This window comes from Ictalurus punctatus, chromosome 1 (assembly GCF_001660625.3).
Source record: "Ictalurus punctatus breed USDA103 chromosome 1, Coco_2.0, whole genome shotgun sequence".
Classification (NCBI taxonomy): domain Eukaryota; kingdom Metazoa; phylum Chordata; class Actinopteri; order Siluriformes; family Ictaluridae; genus Ictalurus; species Ictalurus punctatus.
Window position 1 is genome coordinate 27831415 of NC_030416.2, and position 19225 is coordinate 27850639.

General features: G+C 41.0%; 1 protein-coding gene across 14 annotated transcripts in view; it reads right to left on the reverse strand.

Annotated features, from left to right (window-relative positions):
* Window positions 1-19225, reverse strand: part of LOC108271494 (microtubule-associated protein 4) — an 87526-nt gene that overhangs the window by 16375 nt on the left and 51926 nt on the right. For 13 of the 14 annotated variants that reach the window (XM_053683593.1, XM_047158028.2, XM_047158068.2 and 10 more), the window contains 5 exons: window positions 17308-18648; window positions 4630-5597; window positions 3407-3649; window positions 1440-1572; window positions 1197-1256 (listed from right to left, as the gene is read on the reverse strand). In XM_053683593.1, coding sequence (XP_053539568.1) covers window positions 1197-1256; window positions 1440-1572; window positions 3407-3649; window positions 4630-5597; window positions 17308-18648 — 2745 coding nt within the window. The remainder of the gene's footprint in view (window positions 1-1196; window positions 1257-1439; window positions 1573-3406; window positions 3650-4629; window positions 5598-17307; window positions 18649-19225) is intronic. The other variant, XM_047158071.2, reaches the window with a different exon arrangement.

Genomic DNA, 19225 nt, shown 5'->3' on the forward strand with positions numbered 1-19225 from the left:
TACTTTTGGCCATGTAGTGAATGTAGAAACCTTCAGAGCATAACAGTCTAAGGAATTTTAATACATGCACATTTCCAAATTAAAGATAACCACGTTTCAAATGGTTCTCAACATTGTGGCATCGCAAAATTGAGGCACCTATGTTGATACAAAGAGCACCTCTTTATATGTTTATTATTATTATTATTATTATTTATTTTTATTAATTAATAACTACACAGAGCTGCACAAACTACATTTCAACAAGTCATGTGACTGTGGAATAAATCAGGCATATCAGAATCATAGCATGAGAATCACATGACCTTAGTTGGTGTTGTCTAGTATCATGATAGTATGGCATTTTAAAGGTTTAATAAGAATGATGAGAAAAGCTAAAAACTTAATGATCTGTGAGCCTGTGGGTAATACCATCTGGTAAATCAGTGGGGCTGGTGGAGAATGGTAAGAAATGTGCAAGCAAAATACATCTGACATTCAACTTGTAGTAGAATGTCACCGCAGAACACACACTGCTGATCAGATTTTTCTCGAATAGGCTGCAAAGCCAAAGACCATGTCTGGTGGCAATGCTGACAGCGTAGAACATGAACATGCATCTCTAGTGGGCACAGAATCATCAATAATTGAGTTGGAATAAAGTTGCGTAGTTGGATAAATCCAATGTTTGCACATGCAACACTGGTCTGCTGAGCTGTCCTGGTTGGTGTTAACAGTACAGACCAATAGTGGCAGTTTGATTTTGTGGAAGATGTTCTGCATTTGGCATACATTAAGAGCCAAGTGACCGACATCTGTATCAAAGAGTGCATCTAAACATGCTGCTCAGCAAGTTCAAGTTTTAAGAGCTTCAGCAGCCCACACAGTCCTCAGAACTCAACCCGATTCTGCCTCTCTGGAATGAGGTAAAAAGATCTTTAGCAATGCGAGAAATTTTGAAAAGCACTATATTTCTGCACAGCCAATCCAGACCGGTTGATATTAAGCTGTTCTGAAGGCTAAAATAATTGCAAGATGGTGCAATATAAAAAAGTGTCCCAAAACTGGCAACTCAGTGCGGGATAAATGTTACTGTCACTGAGACAAATACTGCATAGAATGTTTGAATTGAATGATTTTTGAATGAATGATGTTTGAATTGAATGTTTGCTACAAATCTAGAATTGGATGCTGGATTTAAAATGCATGATGCTTACCTGTGGTCTTCAGAGTACTTGGTTTCTTCTCCTCCCCTGTTTTGTTCTCAGTCTTTGTAGCTGCATATAACATGTCATGCCATGTGTCAAATCATTTCATTCTTGTGCACTCAAAATCTACAGTTCTCAGTCATTACGCTCAGGACACTGCCACATGTTAAACTTGCACTGCATTCTGTAAGTAATTACACAGATTACTTTTGGTTTTGAACTCCAGTACTTCAGTGTGTGTGGTAGACTCACCCAGAGTGCGCCGTGCTGTGGGGGCACTTGATGTGGTGGTTTTGCTCACTGTTGTGGTAGATGTACCATTCTTTGAGACTGTGGACCGGGTTGGAGCAGCATGGGACTTTGGCACTGATGACTCTGTGGTTGTCTGAACAATAGGAAAAAACACTACAGCTAAGATGACATTGATTAAGAACAGTATAAGGGTTCCTTAGGGGCTGCAAACCAGAAAATATTAATCTAGGTCCTGCATTTCTTAGTGCTTTACATAAAAACTTATATACCTTACATAAAAACTATGGCAGAGTATTCCCTATTATATATTTATTTCTAGCTTCATATAACCTACATATTTAGAAAATGTTTATAATTACTTATAAGAGTATTCTGATAAGGAACAGGAATACAAACCTTTTATATGTATGTACTGTATTATAATACAAGTATAAATGACATGATGCAGTCATTTCAGCAGATGTGTAATGGATGAACATTGATAAAGGCATTGCAAATGAACCACAAACAGGTCAACCATGCAAGCAAAAGGGACATGAGTTCTGGAAGTAGGGTAAAAGTGCTTTTACAGCTGCAATCAAAATTATTCAACCCCATTGCAAATCAGGTTTATTGTCAAAATGTACAGTTTTAGCTGTTTGCAATGAACAAATCAAACAAAAGCTATTAACATGGTTCAACACAATGAATGCTTCAAGTGCTTTCCCCAAATTCACCTGAAAATACAACTGAAGAATGACTTCTCCAGTTTCAAAATGATTCAACCCTCTGAATAGAATCCCTCTCAACAGCAAAATATTCAAAACAGGTGTTGTCACAAGCACACCTGATGCAAGTAATGAAGGGCTTCATTTGTTACACCAGGTGTGCTTGAACTAGAACACATGAAATACCTGAACTGGCTAGGGGGAGAAAATGCACGAAATACCAGGACGGTGCAGAAAAAGGAAGCAATCAATGGCTGCAACCAGATTTCTGAGACAGCAGGTTGTGAAAAACCCTCAAGTGACTGCAAAAGACCTGCAGCAAGACTTGGTGGCAACATGCACTGAGGTTTCACTGAGCACTGCGTACTAAACGCAGAAGGTTTCCATGACAGAACTCCAAGATGTACACCGCTACTGACCCAAAAGGACAAGAAATGTCGGCTCAAAATCATATAAATAAGCCACAGAAGTTTAGGGATTATGTCCTGTGAAGCGATGAGCAAAACCTTTCGGCACGATAGATCAGTGGTAAGTCTGGAGGAAGAAGAATGAATAAAGAACACTATGTCCACAGTCAAGCATGGTGGTGGCTCGGTGATGCTCCGGGGCTGCTTTGCATCCTCTGGCACTAAAAACCTGCAGTATGTAGAAAGCAAGATAGATTCATTGAAGAATCAGGAAATCCTAGGAGAAAACATCATGCCGTCTGTGAGGAAGCTGAAGCTTGGTCGTCATTGGACCTTCCAACAGGACAATGATCCCAAGCATACCTTACAAATTCCACCAAGGCTTGGCTGCAGAAGAAGTCCTCGAAGATTCTACAACCGCTATCACACTCACCTGACTTGAACCCCATAGAAAATGTCTGGTGGGATTTGAAGAAGGCGGTTGCAGCATGCAAACCCAAGAATATTACTGAACTGGAGGACATTGCTCAAGAGGAATAGGCTAAGATTCCTCGGGAACGCTGCCAGAAGCTCTGCATCTCGTTTGCAGTAGGTCAAAAGGGTGCTTTACTACGTACTAAAGATGCTTGCCATGAAGGGGTTTAATAATTTTGAGACTGGAGAAATCATTATAAGTTGCATTTTCAGTTGAATTTGGGGAAACCAGTTGAGGCATTCATTGTGTTGAACTATTTCAATTGCTTTTGTTTGATTTGTTCATTGCAAACAGCTGAAAGTCTGTACATTTTGACAATAAACCTGATTTGCAATGGGTTGTTCAATAAATTCTCTAAGAGAGATCTTAGGGACTTACCTTAGGTTTGACCTCACTGGGCACTGTGGGCGTGGTGTAGAGACGGCTGGCAGCCGAAGCAGGACGCTTGGTGCCAGCCGTGGGTGTGAGTGCCTTGGGCATGGGTGCTTTTTTGCTGAGGGTAGTGGAGGTGGTGCTTGTGGAGGTAGGGGCTGGGGTTGGGCGCTTAGGAGCAGTCGCAGTACTGGACACGGTGCTTGGCCGAGGTTTGGCCATGCTCGGTTTGGTTGTCGTGGTAGCAGGCTGCATGGATGGACAGCAAACCCAAAAAATGGAAAGCAAAGGAGTAACAAAAGCATAAAAGGACAAATAACCGCAGCAGGACACAAGCAGCTGGAGGAGTGTTAGGACACCTGATGTACTCTGTAGTGTAATATTATTAATAGCTAGGATTTTACAGTGCAAGTGGTTTGCTAATATTTGGTCATTAAGGTTTTTTGGGAACTCTTAGTGGGGTGTGTGCTTGTCTCCAGCATGCTTGCCATGGTTTCTTGGGGTTGAGCCAGATTGGTACCCTGGACCCAAAGACTTTCTCAAGACATTAAGTTTTGTCAAGGTAACAGAGCACAACAAGCTTTATAAAGTTGTTGCGAGATTCTGGCTGGACAAAAGATCTGGCATTTTCAGTACACAAGATGATTGGGATTCTGTTAACATTAATTAATAGATTAATACTTTTCTTGCTGAAAAGATACAGCATGGTCTGACCACCAATCAGCTGCTGAAAGACGGGCCAACCTTATAAGAGCTAGTAGACAAAAAAGGGGAATTATGACTACTACTATTGCAACACAGTAAACAAGTTGTTTCAAGAAAATAATTAAACAGCTGATCAATTTACTTAAGTAATAAGGAAGTCAAAAATTAACAGTTGGCAAACCCAACAGGTTGACCAGCTCGGAGTGTTTTAACAGCTATTAGCTGGTCAGAACAAAAAAAAATAAATCCAACTGCCTAAAAGAATAAGTGTTTCAAATTTATATTTTGTGGTCCCGTTTTCCTCAAATGAAGAGCACCAGTCCTCTGTCATTACTTTCAGGGTTTGAAGGTATACTTTTTTGGCAATAGGTATATAATGATCTTAATCGTGTTTAATTCAATTTGATTGTGTGTGTGCGTGCAGATGTGAATGTTAAACAACTCAAACAAAAATTAGCATTAGCAGCAGCAAGAGCAGCATGACGAATGGAGAATTGGGATGACAGGAAAAGGATGCGACTTACCTTAGTTTTCTTCTCTGGACTAGGCAGATCTTTTCCTGATGCAGTTCTGGCACCATTAGTTGCCACAGGCTTAGGTGCTGCTTTTTTGGCCTTTTCAGATTTGTCTTCTTTTTTCACCTCCGTTCCAGGTTTTTCTGTTTTCTCCTGTTTTACCAGCTTCTCAGGCAGCTTGGTCTCTACCACAGCATCTGGTTTTTGGACTACATCTTTGCCTGACTCAATAACCTTGTTTTCAGCTTTGTCTTTTTCTTGCTTCTCACCAAGCTTGTCTTTCTCAGCTTTGTCCTTTTCTGTTTTCTCATCTAGCTTCTGATCAAGCTTTTCTTTCTCACTTTTAACCTCTTCCGTTTTGTCTTCATCCACTTTGGTAGTTTCCACTTTCAACTCTACCTTTTCCACCTTTACCTCCTTGTCCATCTCTGGAGACAAATCCATCTTACCTTCACTAGCTTTTATAGCGGGAATTTTCTCAACTTGCTCTAAATTTTCAGCCTTTTTACTTGCATCTGTTTTTTCAGGTACATGCATCTTTTCTGTCTTGTCAGGCTGCTCAGTTTTGTCTGGTTTAACGGACTTATCAGCTACAGGTGTCTCTTCAACTTTGGCCACCTTGTTAAATGCATCCTGCTTGTCACTACTATCCTTGTTTTCCTTTTTGTCTTTCATATCTGCCTCTTCAACTTTGGCCACCTTGTTAAATGCATCCTGCTTGTCACTACTATCCTTGTTTTCTTTTTTGTCTTTCATATCTGCCTCTTCAACTTTGGCCACCTTGTTAAATACATCCTGCTTGTCACTACTATCCTTGTTTTCCTTTTGGTCTTTTATATCTGCCTCTTCAACTTTGGCCACCTGGTCAGGCTTGTCAGGCTTCTCAACCTTGTCCATCTTGTCCACTTTGCTGAACACATCAGACTTCTCCAGGCTCTCTATTTTTTCCACCTCTGGCTGGATTTTCTCTGTTTGGACTGTATAAAAATGTTAAAACAAATTGAACGAGTTATTCTTGTCTATTGTGTAGAATAAGTATCCTAGATGATGGTCACCACTCTACCTTACTTGCAGACTGACAAAAACACTACAATGCATATTTTATCAATTGCACACATTCCTCTGTTTAAACATATCTTTAAGATACAAGTTTAAAAGAAAAATCTGTTTTTATAGCTGTAGTTTAGCCTACAGGACAGCCTCTTTAACTCAACTAACAAAACAAAGGATAATAAGAACTACCGAGCTCAGAGCTCTTTTCTATTCTCACAAATAACCATATTGTACAGCAGCATAATAATGAGACTCAATTTTGGAGAAGGGTGGTCATCTTACTGTAGTCTCCATATTAATAATTTGTTATGAAAATTACTACTTGCATAATGTGTTTTTATTTGAGACACTTTGGACTCTTCAATATGCGGGACGAATTGGTAACAAAAGTGCTTGGTTGCCCTCAGTGATGTGCATGCAATGTTTTAGGACTGCACAATAACGGTTAAAATGATAATCATGATTATTTTACTCAAAATTCTAAGCATGATTATTCTGTCAATTAAGAATTTATTTTTTTCCTCTAAATTTCTCTTCAGCATATATTGCACTTTTTACAGCCAAATTATTAAAACGTTATAAACAGAACAGAAATGCAGTAAGTCACATTTGCTCTTCATTTCAAATTCGCCGTCAATATAATGAATAGTCAGCCTCAGGTACGTGTCCGTGGTTCTACATCGCAGAAAAACGGTGTAATTCAACGGTGCAAATATCTCTCTCCATTTCCAGTCTACATTTTGCATACAGCTCAGGCAGAGCAACTTTATCTTACAGGAGGTATCTTGTATCTTTTGTCAAATGGGTTGACATTTTTAAAACCCCTCTTTGCTTATCAGGCACATATCCTTGGCTAAATGAAACGTGATTGCCTCTGTTAGTTCTGCCTGTCTTTTTGCGAGCCAGGCGAATATGGTGTTGTGTTGTCCCCAGTTGTGTGTTGGGGAAGGCTGGGAATTTTTTGTGGTTAAAGCTTTTTGTGTCTTCAACCTTTGGCATTGCACTTCATGCTGGCTTTTCAGATGCCTGATGAGGTTTGTGGTGTTACCTAGTGGTGCTGATGCAACACTCAAGCACACGCCACACCTGGTCAACATCACAATCTCTAAACCCGAAATACTTCCAAACAACGGATGATGATTCCTTTTTAGAAACTAATGTATGCCCCTCACCTTCCTCTTGTTGCTCTGCTACTTTGTTTGCTCAGTCAAGCTGAATGACTGCATGGGTTAATATGGTTATCTGCCGTTGCTGTGCTGTGCGTGCAAAGCCGTGAACTTCTGCAAAAACGCATTTTAAAGCGTGCTTGAAAACAAAACACTGATTGGCCAGTAGCAAACTTCCAAAGAGAGCGTGATGGGTCACACAAGGTAAAAAATATAACTTGACTGTGACTTGTGATTTGGTTGATCTTTCCCTAGACTAAGCCTATAAGAAGAACAAACAATTTGCAACCTTACCGGGCTTAAGGATTTTGCGTGCTAACGCATCAGTATCGTGGCTGGTTTTGCATAATTAATTGTGGGAGGAAGAAATTACGATTAATCGTGCAGCATTACAATATTTGGTTCTTCATAATAATGAATTAAAACGAGGTCAAGACAGACTACTTAAGCAGTGGTTAAGCAAGTTTGTAGGAAACGTAACAGAGTGCTTGTATACACACAAGAACTGATGCAAGCTGTATAACAAAAAAATGGTCTGAGGTACAATTCCCAAGCCCTGCTGCTGTTCAGGTCTTCAGTGTACACAATGACACTGCATTTTCCAAATGAGTGTCTGAGTCAATTTGGAAACAAAATCATTCACCTAAGGTCTGCTTTTGTTTATATAATTTATTTGATGGTAGCTAAAATGTTGATTTACAGCTTGAACCACTGAGGTACACACACACATACACGGAGAAAGATACTAATGATCTAATTCATTTGCTTAGCAGCAAGGAGGGCTACATTAATTCTATATTCTCTAACTGAATCTGACATTTTTTAAATGAATGGTTTGTGGTCAACCACTGAAACTGTACAGTCTGTATTTGTACTCAGTTATAATCTTCAGCACAAAGTAATCTTTCAAAATCATTACATTAAGACTTTGCTTGGACTGAGTCAGTCATGAGTCATTTGATTACCATCTAAAATGAGAAGAAAATTGCATTTACATGTGGTGCTGTGACCCAAACAAATTAGAGAAGGAGGAGAAAAAAAAAAAAACACACCATATTCTATGTTTTACAATGTGACTTTGGATGGTGGGCTAAAAGGTGCATTTGAAAATGATTGAAAGTTTTGATAATTAAATAGTTGCAAAGAACTAACTGTTAATCTTTTGACCTTCAAATATCTAACAGACTAGCAAAACCTATCTCAACAGCCATCGTTATTGGGATCAATAAAGGCAAACTGAGGCAGGTCAGAGCAAATCCTCTTATTATGTCTGTCTGTCTGTCTGTCTGTCTAATGAAGATGTGATCGGCAGTGATCAGTCATGTCACTGTGAACCGATGCAAAATACATAGAGAATAATCAAGCAGACAGTCAGAATCTAAGCCCCAGACTGTAAAACTACTTCTACAAAACAGTCTTGTAAGACAGAAATCTACAGGTCATAGGCATGTAGCAACACATGGGGAGAGAGAGAGAGAGAGAGAGAGAGAGAGAGAGAGAGAGAGAGAGAGAGAGAGAGAGAGAGAGAGAGAGAGGGAAAAAAAAAAAGATACGTAATGGGTCTGTGTCCACAAGCTGCTATCTCTTGCTTCAGCAACCGGCTCATACCTTGCTCAGAAAGACTTATTTTTGTCAACCTGCCTGCTACTGGTCACAAGCCAGCATTTACACAAATATTTGCATTATGCTGCACTAATAAAACCTCTGCACACTGACGCATACACAAGAATGAGTGTAATTATAATAGCAGTTACTAACTATTACTATTAATTACTATAATGAGAGATGGTAAGTTCAAATTCAAATAGTCTATGCAACTTCAGAGGTGGAGCGTCTGAGGCTGAGTGCCGTCAGAGTGACCTACAATCTCTGTCTAGTCATTTAATGCCCTCTACTTTTGGTGCTCCAGTATCCTTTTATCTTAATAGTTGCAAAGCAAAAAGAAAATTGTACTCTAATTCTACAATAATAAAAACCCACAAACAGCAATCAGAATAAACAAGTATGTTATTCTTATAACCACCGTTCTATCCATCCTTCAGTTTCCCACTGTCACACACACTGACCATGCTTACCTTAAATTTATGTTTACCAAGACATGCATACATACTGTGAGGTTGACTTGGCAAAAAAGGAATGTAATCTTAGGTATTTACTAATACTGTTGCAATAAATATGTGTTATTTACAGCTTTCTTATAGGCTTGCATCACCTACCATTGAGTACAGGGAACAGACTGACGCTGCCTTCAGTACCAACGGTGCTGCCATTGAGAGCTCGGCTTGTGACAGGCACTGGCACCAGTACACCCTGGTCCTTGTCTACAATTGAACCCTCCGGAACGTCCTCCATGGGTGAGAGTGGAAAGCTTCTGTTACTCTTGAGTGGTGGAAATGGGGCGAGATGAAGTGTCGTCCCAGTTCCATGATTCAAGTCATTACGATCTCCAGTAGCATAGAGGGTTGGTGGAGGTGTTGGTGGCTGATCGTCTGCCACGGTGAGTGAGCGTCTCATGCCCCCGGTGTAAGGCCGACGGGGTCCTCCTACTGGCGAGGTCAGCTCATCCAGAATTCCTCCACCAGGGTACTTGTCTGGTAGCTGAATGCTGGCTGGCACAGACAAATGGGAACACTCGGACATGGCTCTCCTCATAGCCTTCCTCTGTTGCTCAGCTCGTCCCATGAAACAAGGCTCAGGAACTTCACTCTCATCCTCACTCTCATTTGATGATCCCTCAGCTACTGGTCTTCCACCAACACCTTCATCTCCACCCTCAAGGTAATTATCGTTAACGACTCCAATGACACAGTAGTTAGGGGGTGCTTGGGGAGAGCCCATTTTGGGGCTCGTCTCTGAACTGAGGCCACGAGGTGATGGGTTCCATTCGGCTACACTGGCTGGTTTTAGTGATTCAAAAGTAGAAGGAACATCACTGTTCTGTGAAGATGATCCCGAAAGTTGTGCAGGAGGCATCATCCCACTGTTACCTGCAGATTCTAAAGATGTAAATATCCCAGGGGATGCAGGTGACGGAGATGAAGACAGAGTGCTCTCTAGACTGTCCCCTACGCTGCTTAGTGACATGCTCTCAGGTATTGCACTTCTTCCAGGCACCTGCAGTTCTGACTCCTTGCCCATTGCTGCTGGAGGGTCAAAGAAACACAGCTTATCTTCATCAGTCAGCCCCAGGGCTCGTGGGGTACCAGCAAAGCTCCTTGGAGCCCCAATGTCACCATGCTCCCAATCCCATCCCTGCGTGGCAGGTGGTGTGGACATAGAAGAACCTTTGCATAGCTCACTGTACTCCGAGAATGGAGATGCTGGCTGTTGGTTGGAGAGAGAGGACATGCTTTTCCTCCTCTAGGTATTGTTTTTAAGTCCTTATATTTATATGTCTTTGTCTTCTTTTCAAAATTCCTTCTTTTTCTTCTGTGTTACAATATATTAGTTGAGATTATCCCTTCCGACTTTGGTCTAGTTGTCAGTGGATGAGTGTGTGAGCTGTTACCTCTCCCTCTCTCTGTAAATACGCTCCACAATTCACCAAGAATCTGTGAGAGTGCAGCAGTGCTCCCTCTCTCAGACACCCATCAGCCCTCCCCATTTGATGGCCATTTCCCTGGCTCATGTCACATGATTCTTTGTGTAGCAGCTTATTCGCTGCATGAAAAAATAAGCTCCCTCCTCTTCTGGACAGCCTATCCTTTTTGCCTCACTCATTTTCTCCACGCTGGCGGCTTTATGCCCATCCTTCCCCTCCTGTTCTACTTCCTCTTCTGAACTCTGCAAAAAACGTCTATAATATAGTCTTTGCTTATCAACCTCAGCAAAACTGTTACCTTCCTCCCAAAGGAAGTATGTATGTGTGAGACTACCCAGCAGAGCCACTGCACCTGCGACTTGACCACTATAGTTGCAGTCTATAAATGCAACTAATTACAGCACTGATGAATACGCACTGATCAGAGCAATGTCTGTCTCTATTTCACCACTCCAGATTTATAATCTGTTACTTCACACATCCACCTTGGTAAACCCTCCATCTCATAGTGTTTTAACTGCACCTGTGCATTCCCAGGCTACCAGCAGGGGGCTTTGCACATCAGCGCTCCAAAGACATACGCTGTCAGGGTCAGAATCCTAACCTGATGCCAATTAAATCAGTGCCATTTTAGAGTGCTCCGGATTGTGAAACAGTTTCTAATGAGTAGAGCACACTGCAGTCAGAGAGAGAAGAAGTGTGAGGAGAGGGATAAACAAAGATGGAGATATGCCAAATTGAGAGAAAAACAGTGACCATGAAAAATGCAAATTGAAGTCTGTTGTCTCTGATCTCGTCACGTACGGAGACTGCTTCTACACTCCCTGGGGTAGATGAGTGACAGCACTGGAAATGCCTACGAGCCGTAAAATTCATACCCATCATAAGATAAAAGACAACAGTGAACCATTAAAAACAACAGCAAAAAGGACAAATATACTCAGGTGATGTAGTTTTCCAAAACTGAAATCTATTTTAGCCTATTCTTAAACTGTCATTCTTGAAGCGGATCTATGTATCTTTAGTAACAGGCTGCCCAATTCACAGGCAAGGAACAGTACACAGAAACACAAAGTCCTTTATCATATGATAAGATACTATAAGAGCCGCTTTAAGAGTGGACTGTACAATTGTACTGCAGAGAAGGCAAAACTTTCAATCAAGAGGTTGCCTTAATTTGGTTGTGTCTGCAGCTTATCCCGTAGAAAACTTTTGGACTTGGACAGTGACTGAAGAGCATATTTGAGCAGGTTCACAAAAACAAATGCTTTTATAATAAATAAATCTCAGTTCTTAATCCTCAATGCAGATCAGTAGTCAGTACGGTCAATGACATTGGTTATAGTGAATGTAGGAATGCAGCTGGTCACAAAAAGGGGGTGGGGGGGGGGGGGGGGGGGGGGGGGGTTGTGAGACACAAGACACAACCAAAGGCTGAAGGACTTGTACTGGCTGCTAAAGTTCTATGTTTAGCTCCACAACCCACCCACCATAAACTCTCCAGTGAGCTGCCATTATTTCCTTGGTCGCCCTCTTTCATTAAGTCTCCAAAGCAACTGCCTCCTGTTGCCATGACAACATGAGTCTTGTCATGATGGTGGCTGCAACTAGGGGAGTGAGTGTGAGGAGGGCTGATCTTGTGCTCATATTGATCTCAGGAACACAAAAAATGAATAAGGATGACAACAACAGGAGGCAGCAGACAGTGAAAATAAATCTACGCAGCTGTACGGATTTTGTTGACTATTTTGCCTCCTGTTGTTTTCCTACTTGTTGTCAGACATAGCCCTTCTCCAACTGAGTGGCATTCAATCCATCGGTGACATTTAAAGTCATTTTGCCAGATGACCCCACTGACTTGGCCCTCTTATCACAGGCCCTCTTACATAAAAACAATCACAAAAATTGTCACAGGCGATGCAGCAGGTGGTGCACCCAAAAACATGTTGGTAAGCAGACTGTCTACTCTGAATTACCTCTCAAGGATTAGTATAGAGAGTGGAGTGTTTATAAACAATATTTCCTATTATTGAATCAAGAAGTAGAGTAAGATCCTTCTCGTAGTACAGATTGTTCTTATTTTCCCCCTTATACCACCCACGTATTTGGAGTCATCAAGTTCTAGTGCCGATTATAGAAACAAGTCCAAGGCTGGCTGATTTGCATATCTGCATAATCAACACACTGATACGCCTTCTCAATACAGCTATACGTTTCTGTAGTGAGCCTTTTTCTGATTCTTTGTATTTGTTTTCTGCAAAGAGGCAAGTGACTAGAACCCCCACCATCAACCAGATGCGATGACATTAAACTGCAAAGCCGGCTTTGCGGAATGCAAGCAGGGCTGGACAATTAATGAGTATGATTAAGGCGACACTATTACATATAAACCTACAGTGCTCTAACAGACTATATCATTTCTTGAGCATTGATGTGTTATAACACATTATTACACAAAACAGTCTGCATCCATGTGTTCACTTCGCAAGGGCAAACTGAAGCTTAGCTTACCCCAAACCTAGTTCTTCAGCATCTGTCCCCATTACCAAGGAAACATCAGCTGTTCTTCAGTTCCCATAGCAACTAGCTAAGCCACACCTCTTATCCAAGGAAGTCAGCCTGCCGATGAGCAACACAAGAAGCTGACCTTCTCAGCTATTTTCCGTGGACTCGTTCTCATCTAAATAATCCTTATCAGAGGTTCAATCGAACCACTGATGCACAATGGTTAAATAAATAACAAGCCAGTTAAGTAGGTTATATTCGCAAATATCCCGATACTTCAATTTATACACCGTAATATAAAACATACAGACTGCTCTCTGTTTATACTGAAGCATTCTATTTGCGTCAAAAATTGACACAGATGCCTGGGTGATGACTAAAATGCTGGGGAGGGTGAAAGCACAGCCATTTGGTCTGACGTTAAAAATAGTTCTGCTGAACATATCCACACCTGAAAGTCATCTCTGTAGGGGAGCCAGTATCATAGAGTCCCCCAGATAAATATTAAAAAGATTTTTTAAGAAAATAACGGTCCTTCGCTTTATTTGTTGGAGTTATACCAAGTAAATAAATAAATAAAGCCACACCAATTAGAAAAAGAATATAATAATAATAATAATAATAATAATAATAATAATACAATAATATATAATATAACTATATGGCATATATTATATTACATAGTTTTACTTCAGTGAGGTCTATGAAAGTGAAAGAAAGTAACAGATAAACAAACATCCATCCATCCATTTTCTGTACCACTTAGAAATAAGTGATAGGCTGGAGCCTGTCCCAGGGGACACCATGGACAGAGAGCCAACCCATCACAGGGCACAATCGCACACACCCATTCACACACAACGGACAATTTAGACATGCCAATCAGCCTACAATGCATGTCTTTGGACATTGCAGCAACCGCGCAGCACCGACTATAGCAGCAACCCTACTGTATATCGGAATTGAACAGAGAGTATAAATTAATCTCAAATCATAAAATCATACTGTTAGCATGTACTTTTAAACTGTACATGGAACAAATATCTTGGTTCACCCCTGCACCTTTACTCACCACTTGACCACATCATACACTGCGCTTCCCATCATGGGAATATGCCTGTCTATGACTTGCAAACTAACATTTTAATAACAAACGTGAACTTTAAACACATATGCATTTGTATTTATTTTAGTTAGCTACTTTTCAAGCCTAATTAGCAAACAGAATACATATTTCCTATTTTAGTCTTATAATAGCCAGTTATATGCTTTTAACTCAGCAGGAGCTATAATGCAACAGCAGGTGCAGTTTGGGGTCATGCAGTCCAAGGGCAACCAAGATGCTGCTGTATGTAATGTCTCTTTGCATGCTTTTAGGAAAATGGTTGTCATTTAAACTTAACCCCAGGGCCCAGTTGGTATCAGTATCAAAGTTCTGGTATTCTGACAGCCCTACTTAAAACTGGAGATTAGTTTGATAAAGGTCTTAACAACCCTGCTATTCCTAAGAACTTCAGTGAATATTTTACACATGAAGTTTTTTGGATATAGATAGCAAACTGATACTATGAACAATTTGGAAATTTATCACTGACAAAATGATAGTAAAAATGAACAAAATGTGCACAAGCAACAAAAACAAATACTGCCCTGTCAGTTTTTTTTTTTTTAATTCTTCTAATAAATATTATTTACATAGTGGTCAAGGATCAGCTCACATCATGATAATAATAACTAGGAAAAAAATAAATAAATAAGTCTCATTCATACTGCAAATCATATGAATGAAATGCACACACGTGTACAAACACTCACACACAGGCATGCATGTGCGCACACATTTACACAGATACCCTTGCACCGAACCCCCCCCCCCCCCCCCCAAACAAATCTTTGCTTGCCGTAGATCCTAAATCCTAATCTTAAATCCCATTGCATATTTATTTGCAAGGTGGTTGTCTGACACCGAACCCTGGTATCCTGCCTCCTCCTGCGGATAAATAGCACCCCAAGTGACACAGATCCTCCCCGGCAAAGAAAGAGCTGAAAATTACATAGGCAGCAGAGACAGCTGTGTCATACTGCCACACCCCCTTACACAGACACACACACACACACACACACACACACAAAAGGCACACAGCAGACACACAAACATACCTCATTCACATCTCAAAAGATAAACCTCAATCAAAGCACTTTCTCTGGCATCGATCTAAACCTCCATAGCCATTTAACTTATGGTATATTTTAAGATATAAACAAATAATAATAAGACACAAGCCTTCTAGTATCTACATAATCAATTGGGATGCACCCGTTTTTCTTGAAAATTATTACCTATATAGTATTAATCAGTCATGGATGTGATTGTACATTTTATTTAGTTCTGTTTAGTGCCCATGAAAAGTGAATGTGTGTCCATGCACTTAAACGATGAGGCCCGTTCTTTATAATGTTACTAGCCGATTTTACATGCAGTGGATGAGCTAGCTACATTAGTTACCGAAAACCTGGTGCCTTTCCACAGAAAAGTGCTTCTGTACAGCACATTTTTCCTTTTATTAAAGTCAGAATCCCTGGTTGTCAATGAATAATAGTGGCTGAACGACAAGAACCTACAAGAGGGATCACTTTCATTCACCCTGTGATGCCTCTTGACAATTTTTCTCACCTAGGACAGCGTTCGCTTGATCTGATTGCTTTGCTTGCCATCATTAATTTTGAAAGACATCCAGATCGCCGACACTTTGTGCCGTATAGTAGGCTTACGTCAGGAAAATAACCATAGTATAACCTGGTATTGCATGTCAGTATCTGAGCATTGTTTGGGGGGCACGAGTGATACCAGTATCTGTTTTGATGCATCCCTATTCATAATATAATCATTTTGAAGAAAGCTGTCTAAAACAAAAATTGTATCATTATAAACCCTGTTAAACAAACAGGAGTTTGAGAGTCTTCTTTTGTTAACCAAGTAGGATGGGGAAAAAAGAAACCATGACCCACATGCCTGTGGGGTTGCAGAGTGTAAAAGGAAATGAAGATAGATAAGCACAGAGAAAGTAGACCGTATCTTCATCCTCTCTATTCATTAATCATAGATCTGTGCCTACTGGGGCTGTGTTTCGCTAAGCTATTCATAGGAGCCAAATGCTATCCCAATATAGCCCAACTGTAAGTAGAAATATTTTATTCTTTACAGTCAACAGCCTGAAGTGAAGCATACCACTATCTATCTATATATTTATTTATTTATATAGACAACATTTTAGCGCTTACAAAGGATGAACTCCATTTGTACCATATAACCCACGAAAATAACTGGGATTCAATCATATACTGTGGTATTATGAACTAAACATTTTAACATCATCTGTTTATGCTTCCCGGGTTTAAATAGTAGGGTTGCAGTGGACAAGAGTGGGTTTTGGAAGAGCGTTTCTGTACGGCTGTACACAGTTCCTTGTGTTGGATTTCCTTACTGACAGTGGCTGATTATTAAATCCATCCAGATCGCCGTCATTTCCTGTCATCTGTTCGTTAGTGTGGCAGCGTACACTAGGCTTATATGCTTTTGCTATATGTTATCTAAAATGTTACCCCACTTATGCTCATAGTCTAAGGGCTTTATCAGTGTTTACTGTAAAAATCACTACTATAAAAATGTGACATGCGCACCCATGTGAATTCAAAGCATAACTCCCTTTTTCACATTCATATTCAGAGGCCTGTTTAAGGCACAACACAATGTAAAATATAACAGTACAACATCATGCAAATAAGCGTGTACAAATAATATCTGGCTTACCTGCAGCAATAGATGTCAATCAGTGGGAGGATGGCATCATTACACGAAGGGGGGGCGGTGGGAGAGAGAAAACGATTAGTCCAAAAATGCACCTTAACAGGGATCATGTTAGCATTGTGAGAAATGTTCAGTCAGTAATATTTCTACACATTCAACAGGTACACGAAAAAAATGCACACGTTATTAGGACAAAGTTCAGAAAGGACTATTTTGTTAGGTAGATCCAGTGCAGCTTGGCAGTAAGAAAAGACAGTGGCACAGTGATTGTAGTGTGGTGAATGATCAAGAAAGTGTTCCTGTAACACTGCAAACCAACTGACATTTGATTAGTATTATACACCCTGAATCAAATGTGATTAATGGGGACAGTTTTGCCCTACACATACAAACAGTTCTTTTCTTTGCAGTGAGGCACCCTTCAAATGCATAAGCCAAACCAAGCCAGCCAACTTTGAGTGAACCTTGATAATGGGGTGTCCAGTAGGGGGACAGATGTGTTAGTGGCTGAGGTAAAGAGCCCAGTAACCCAAACCCAGTGCAGCCAAGGCAAGGCTTGGGATCCACCAAGTCATGCAATGAGTGGATCCAAAATTTACCCTTCAAAAACAAACCTTGCGGCATGGCAGGCAGGTCGGTCACATGCTCTCGGGGTTCAGCAAAGCTAGGGAAGAATGGCGGAGCAGCAGGATTCAAACCAGAATTTTGTGGAGAGGGCAGTTTTGCTTCAGACGATGTGGGACTCTTTGATGAGGATGAACGGGACTTCCTGTTTTGCTTTGACCTGGCCTCTTTTGGTGTTTTGCTTTTTGGTGACAGTAAAGCTCCTGGCACAGGTGCCTCATAGGTAGTACCCTCCAAGCCTGAGATACCAAAGACCTCGCTCTGGTTGTTCAGGTTTGAGCCGTTAAGGGACCAAGCAGTTTGAGATGGTGAGAACGGAGGAGCTGAGATCAAAGCCTCCATAGATGATCCAAAACCACCTTTACCAGGAGTGGACATCAAGGGGTCAACAACAGGGGCTAATGCATGGGTCCCCATTGTTGGGTCAATGAAGGATGGCTCTTGCTCAAACATGGCCTCTTCAAAGACTCCCTCACAGGGCACGAAGCACTGGGGATTCATCACAGACTCATGAGAGTCAGCTTTATTCAATGCCACAGGGAGGGTAATGGCATCTTTGGTACTGCCCATGTCACCACTATCTGTTTCCATAAGCATATCATGGAAACCAGATGACAAGTGGCTTGTGGTTGAAAAACCTTGTCCCTCACAGTGGGATGCTGCTGAGTGAGCTGCAAGGCTGGCTTCCACTGGTACTGGTGGAGAACTAGCTGTAAGTGAAAGCAAATCACTGGAAAGTGATGATGGCATGAGGCCCTCATCAGGGTAATCCTCAGTGAGTGAGATCAGGCTTTGGCCACAGGTTTGAATGTCTCCAGGTACTGGACAAGTAGTTAATTCAGTTCCAAAATCATGAGACATTAAAGGTGAACTAGGGACAAAGGGCTCTGCATGAATTGCCCACTCTTCTGGAATCTTCTTACGGCTTTTGCCTTTCTTGATCCTTCCACCAGCCCGACTGACATCCTGATGCTGCCAGCCTTCATCTCGATCATGTTCCTTGCGTGTCAACATCTGATGGGTTCCCTCAAGCAGATCAATGTTCTCACTCTGCATTTCTAGCTTACTCTTACTTTCTGTTTGGTCAAAGACTTCATCCTTGGGCTTTCTTTTCTTCTTCTTCTTCTCTTTTTTGTGATCAGTACCCTCATTTTCTCTTTCATCCCTATCCCCCAGACCACTATCTCTGAAGGACCACTGGTGTTCAGGGGCATCTTGTTGGCTCTCTGTTAGATGGCCTGCATGGCGACTGATCACAGTGGAAACACTGGGAGTGAAGGGCAGGTCAGAGGGAAAGCCAGCATCATCTGGCCAGCGGTCACCAAAGACACCTCATATGCAAAGAGGGAATAAAAATGATCAGGAAATACTCTGTTTTTTGCTGTCCCTCTCAAATACACAGACTTAATTTAACATACACACAACCTATGCTGTGCATTGTATACCTACATACCTGTACACCTGTAATGCAAATCTGTGATTGAAGTAACACAATTTCAACAACTTTACCAAAACTTCACTCACTGTTACACATGTAGTAGTATTTGCCCAATATGGCACTCATTTTAGGTGCAATACATGTACATGTTCAGCGGAAACACATCAACAGTTAAAACCACCCTCCTTCTGAGAAATACATACATTATTTACTATATTATGAACAGAGTGGATCTGAGACCATCTGAGTCCATGCTTTGTCGGTCTTACAGTTTTCGTTACTTGTACTGTTTATAAAGTCTATAAATCTTTGCTTATAACACCTGTATAACAAGTCACAAGTATCATAGTGTTTAAAAAAGTCATAACTGGACATATTTAATCACCCGTGAAGATGTCTGGGTTTAGGAACAATTTGCATCTACAGTATATGGTCCCTATTTGAGCCCCAAGCTCTGTTTGCTTAGAATG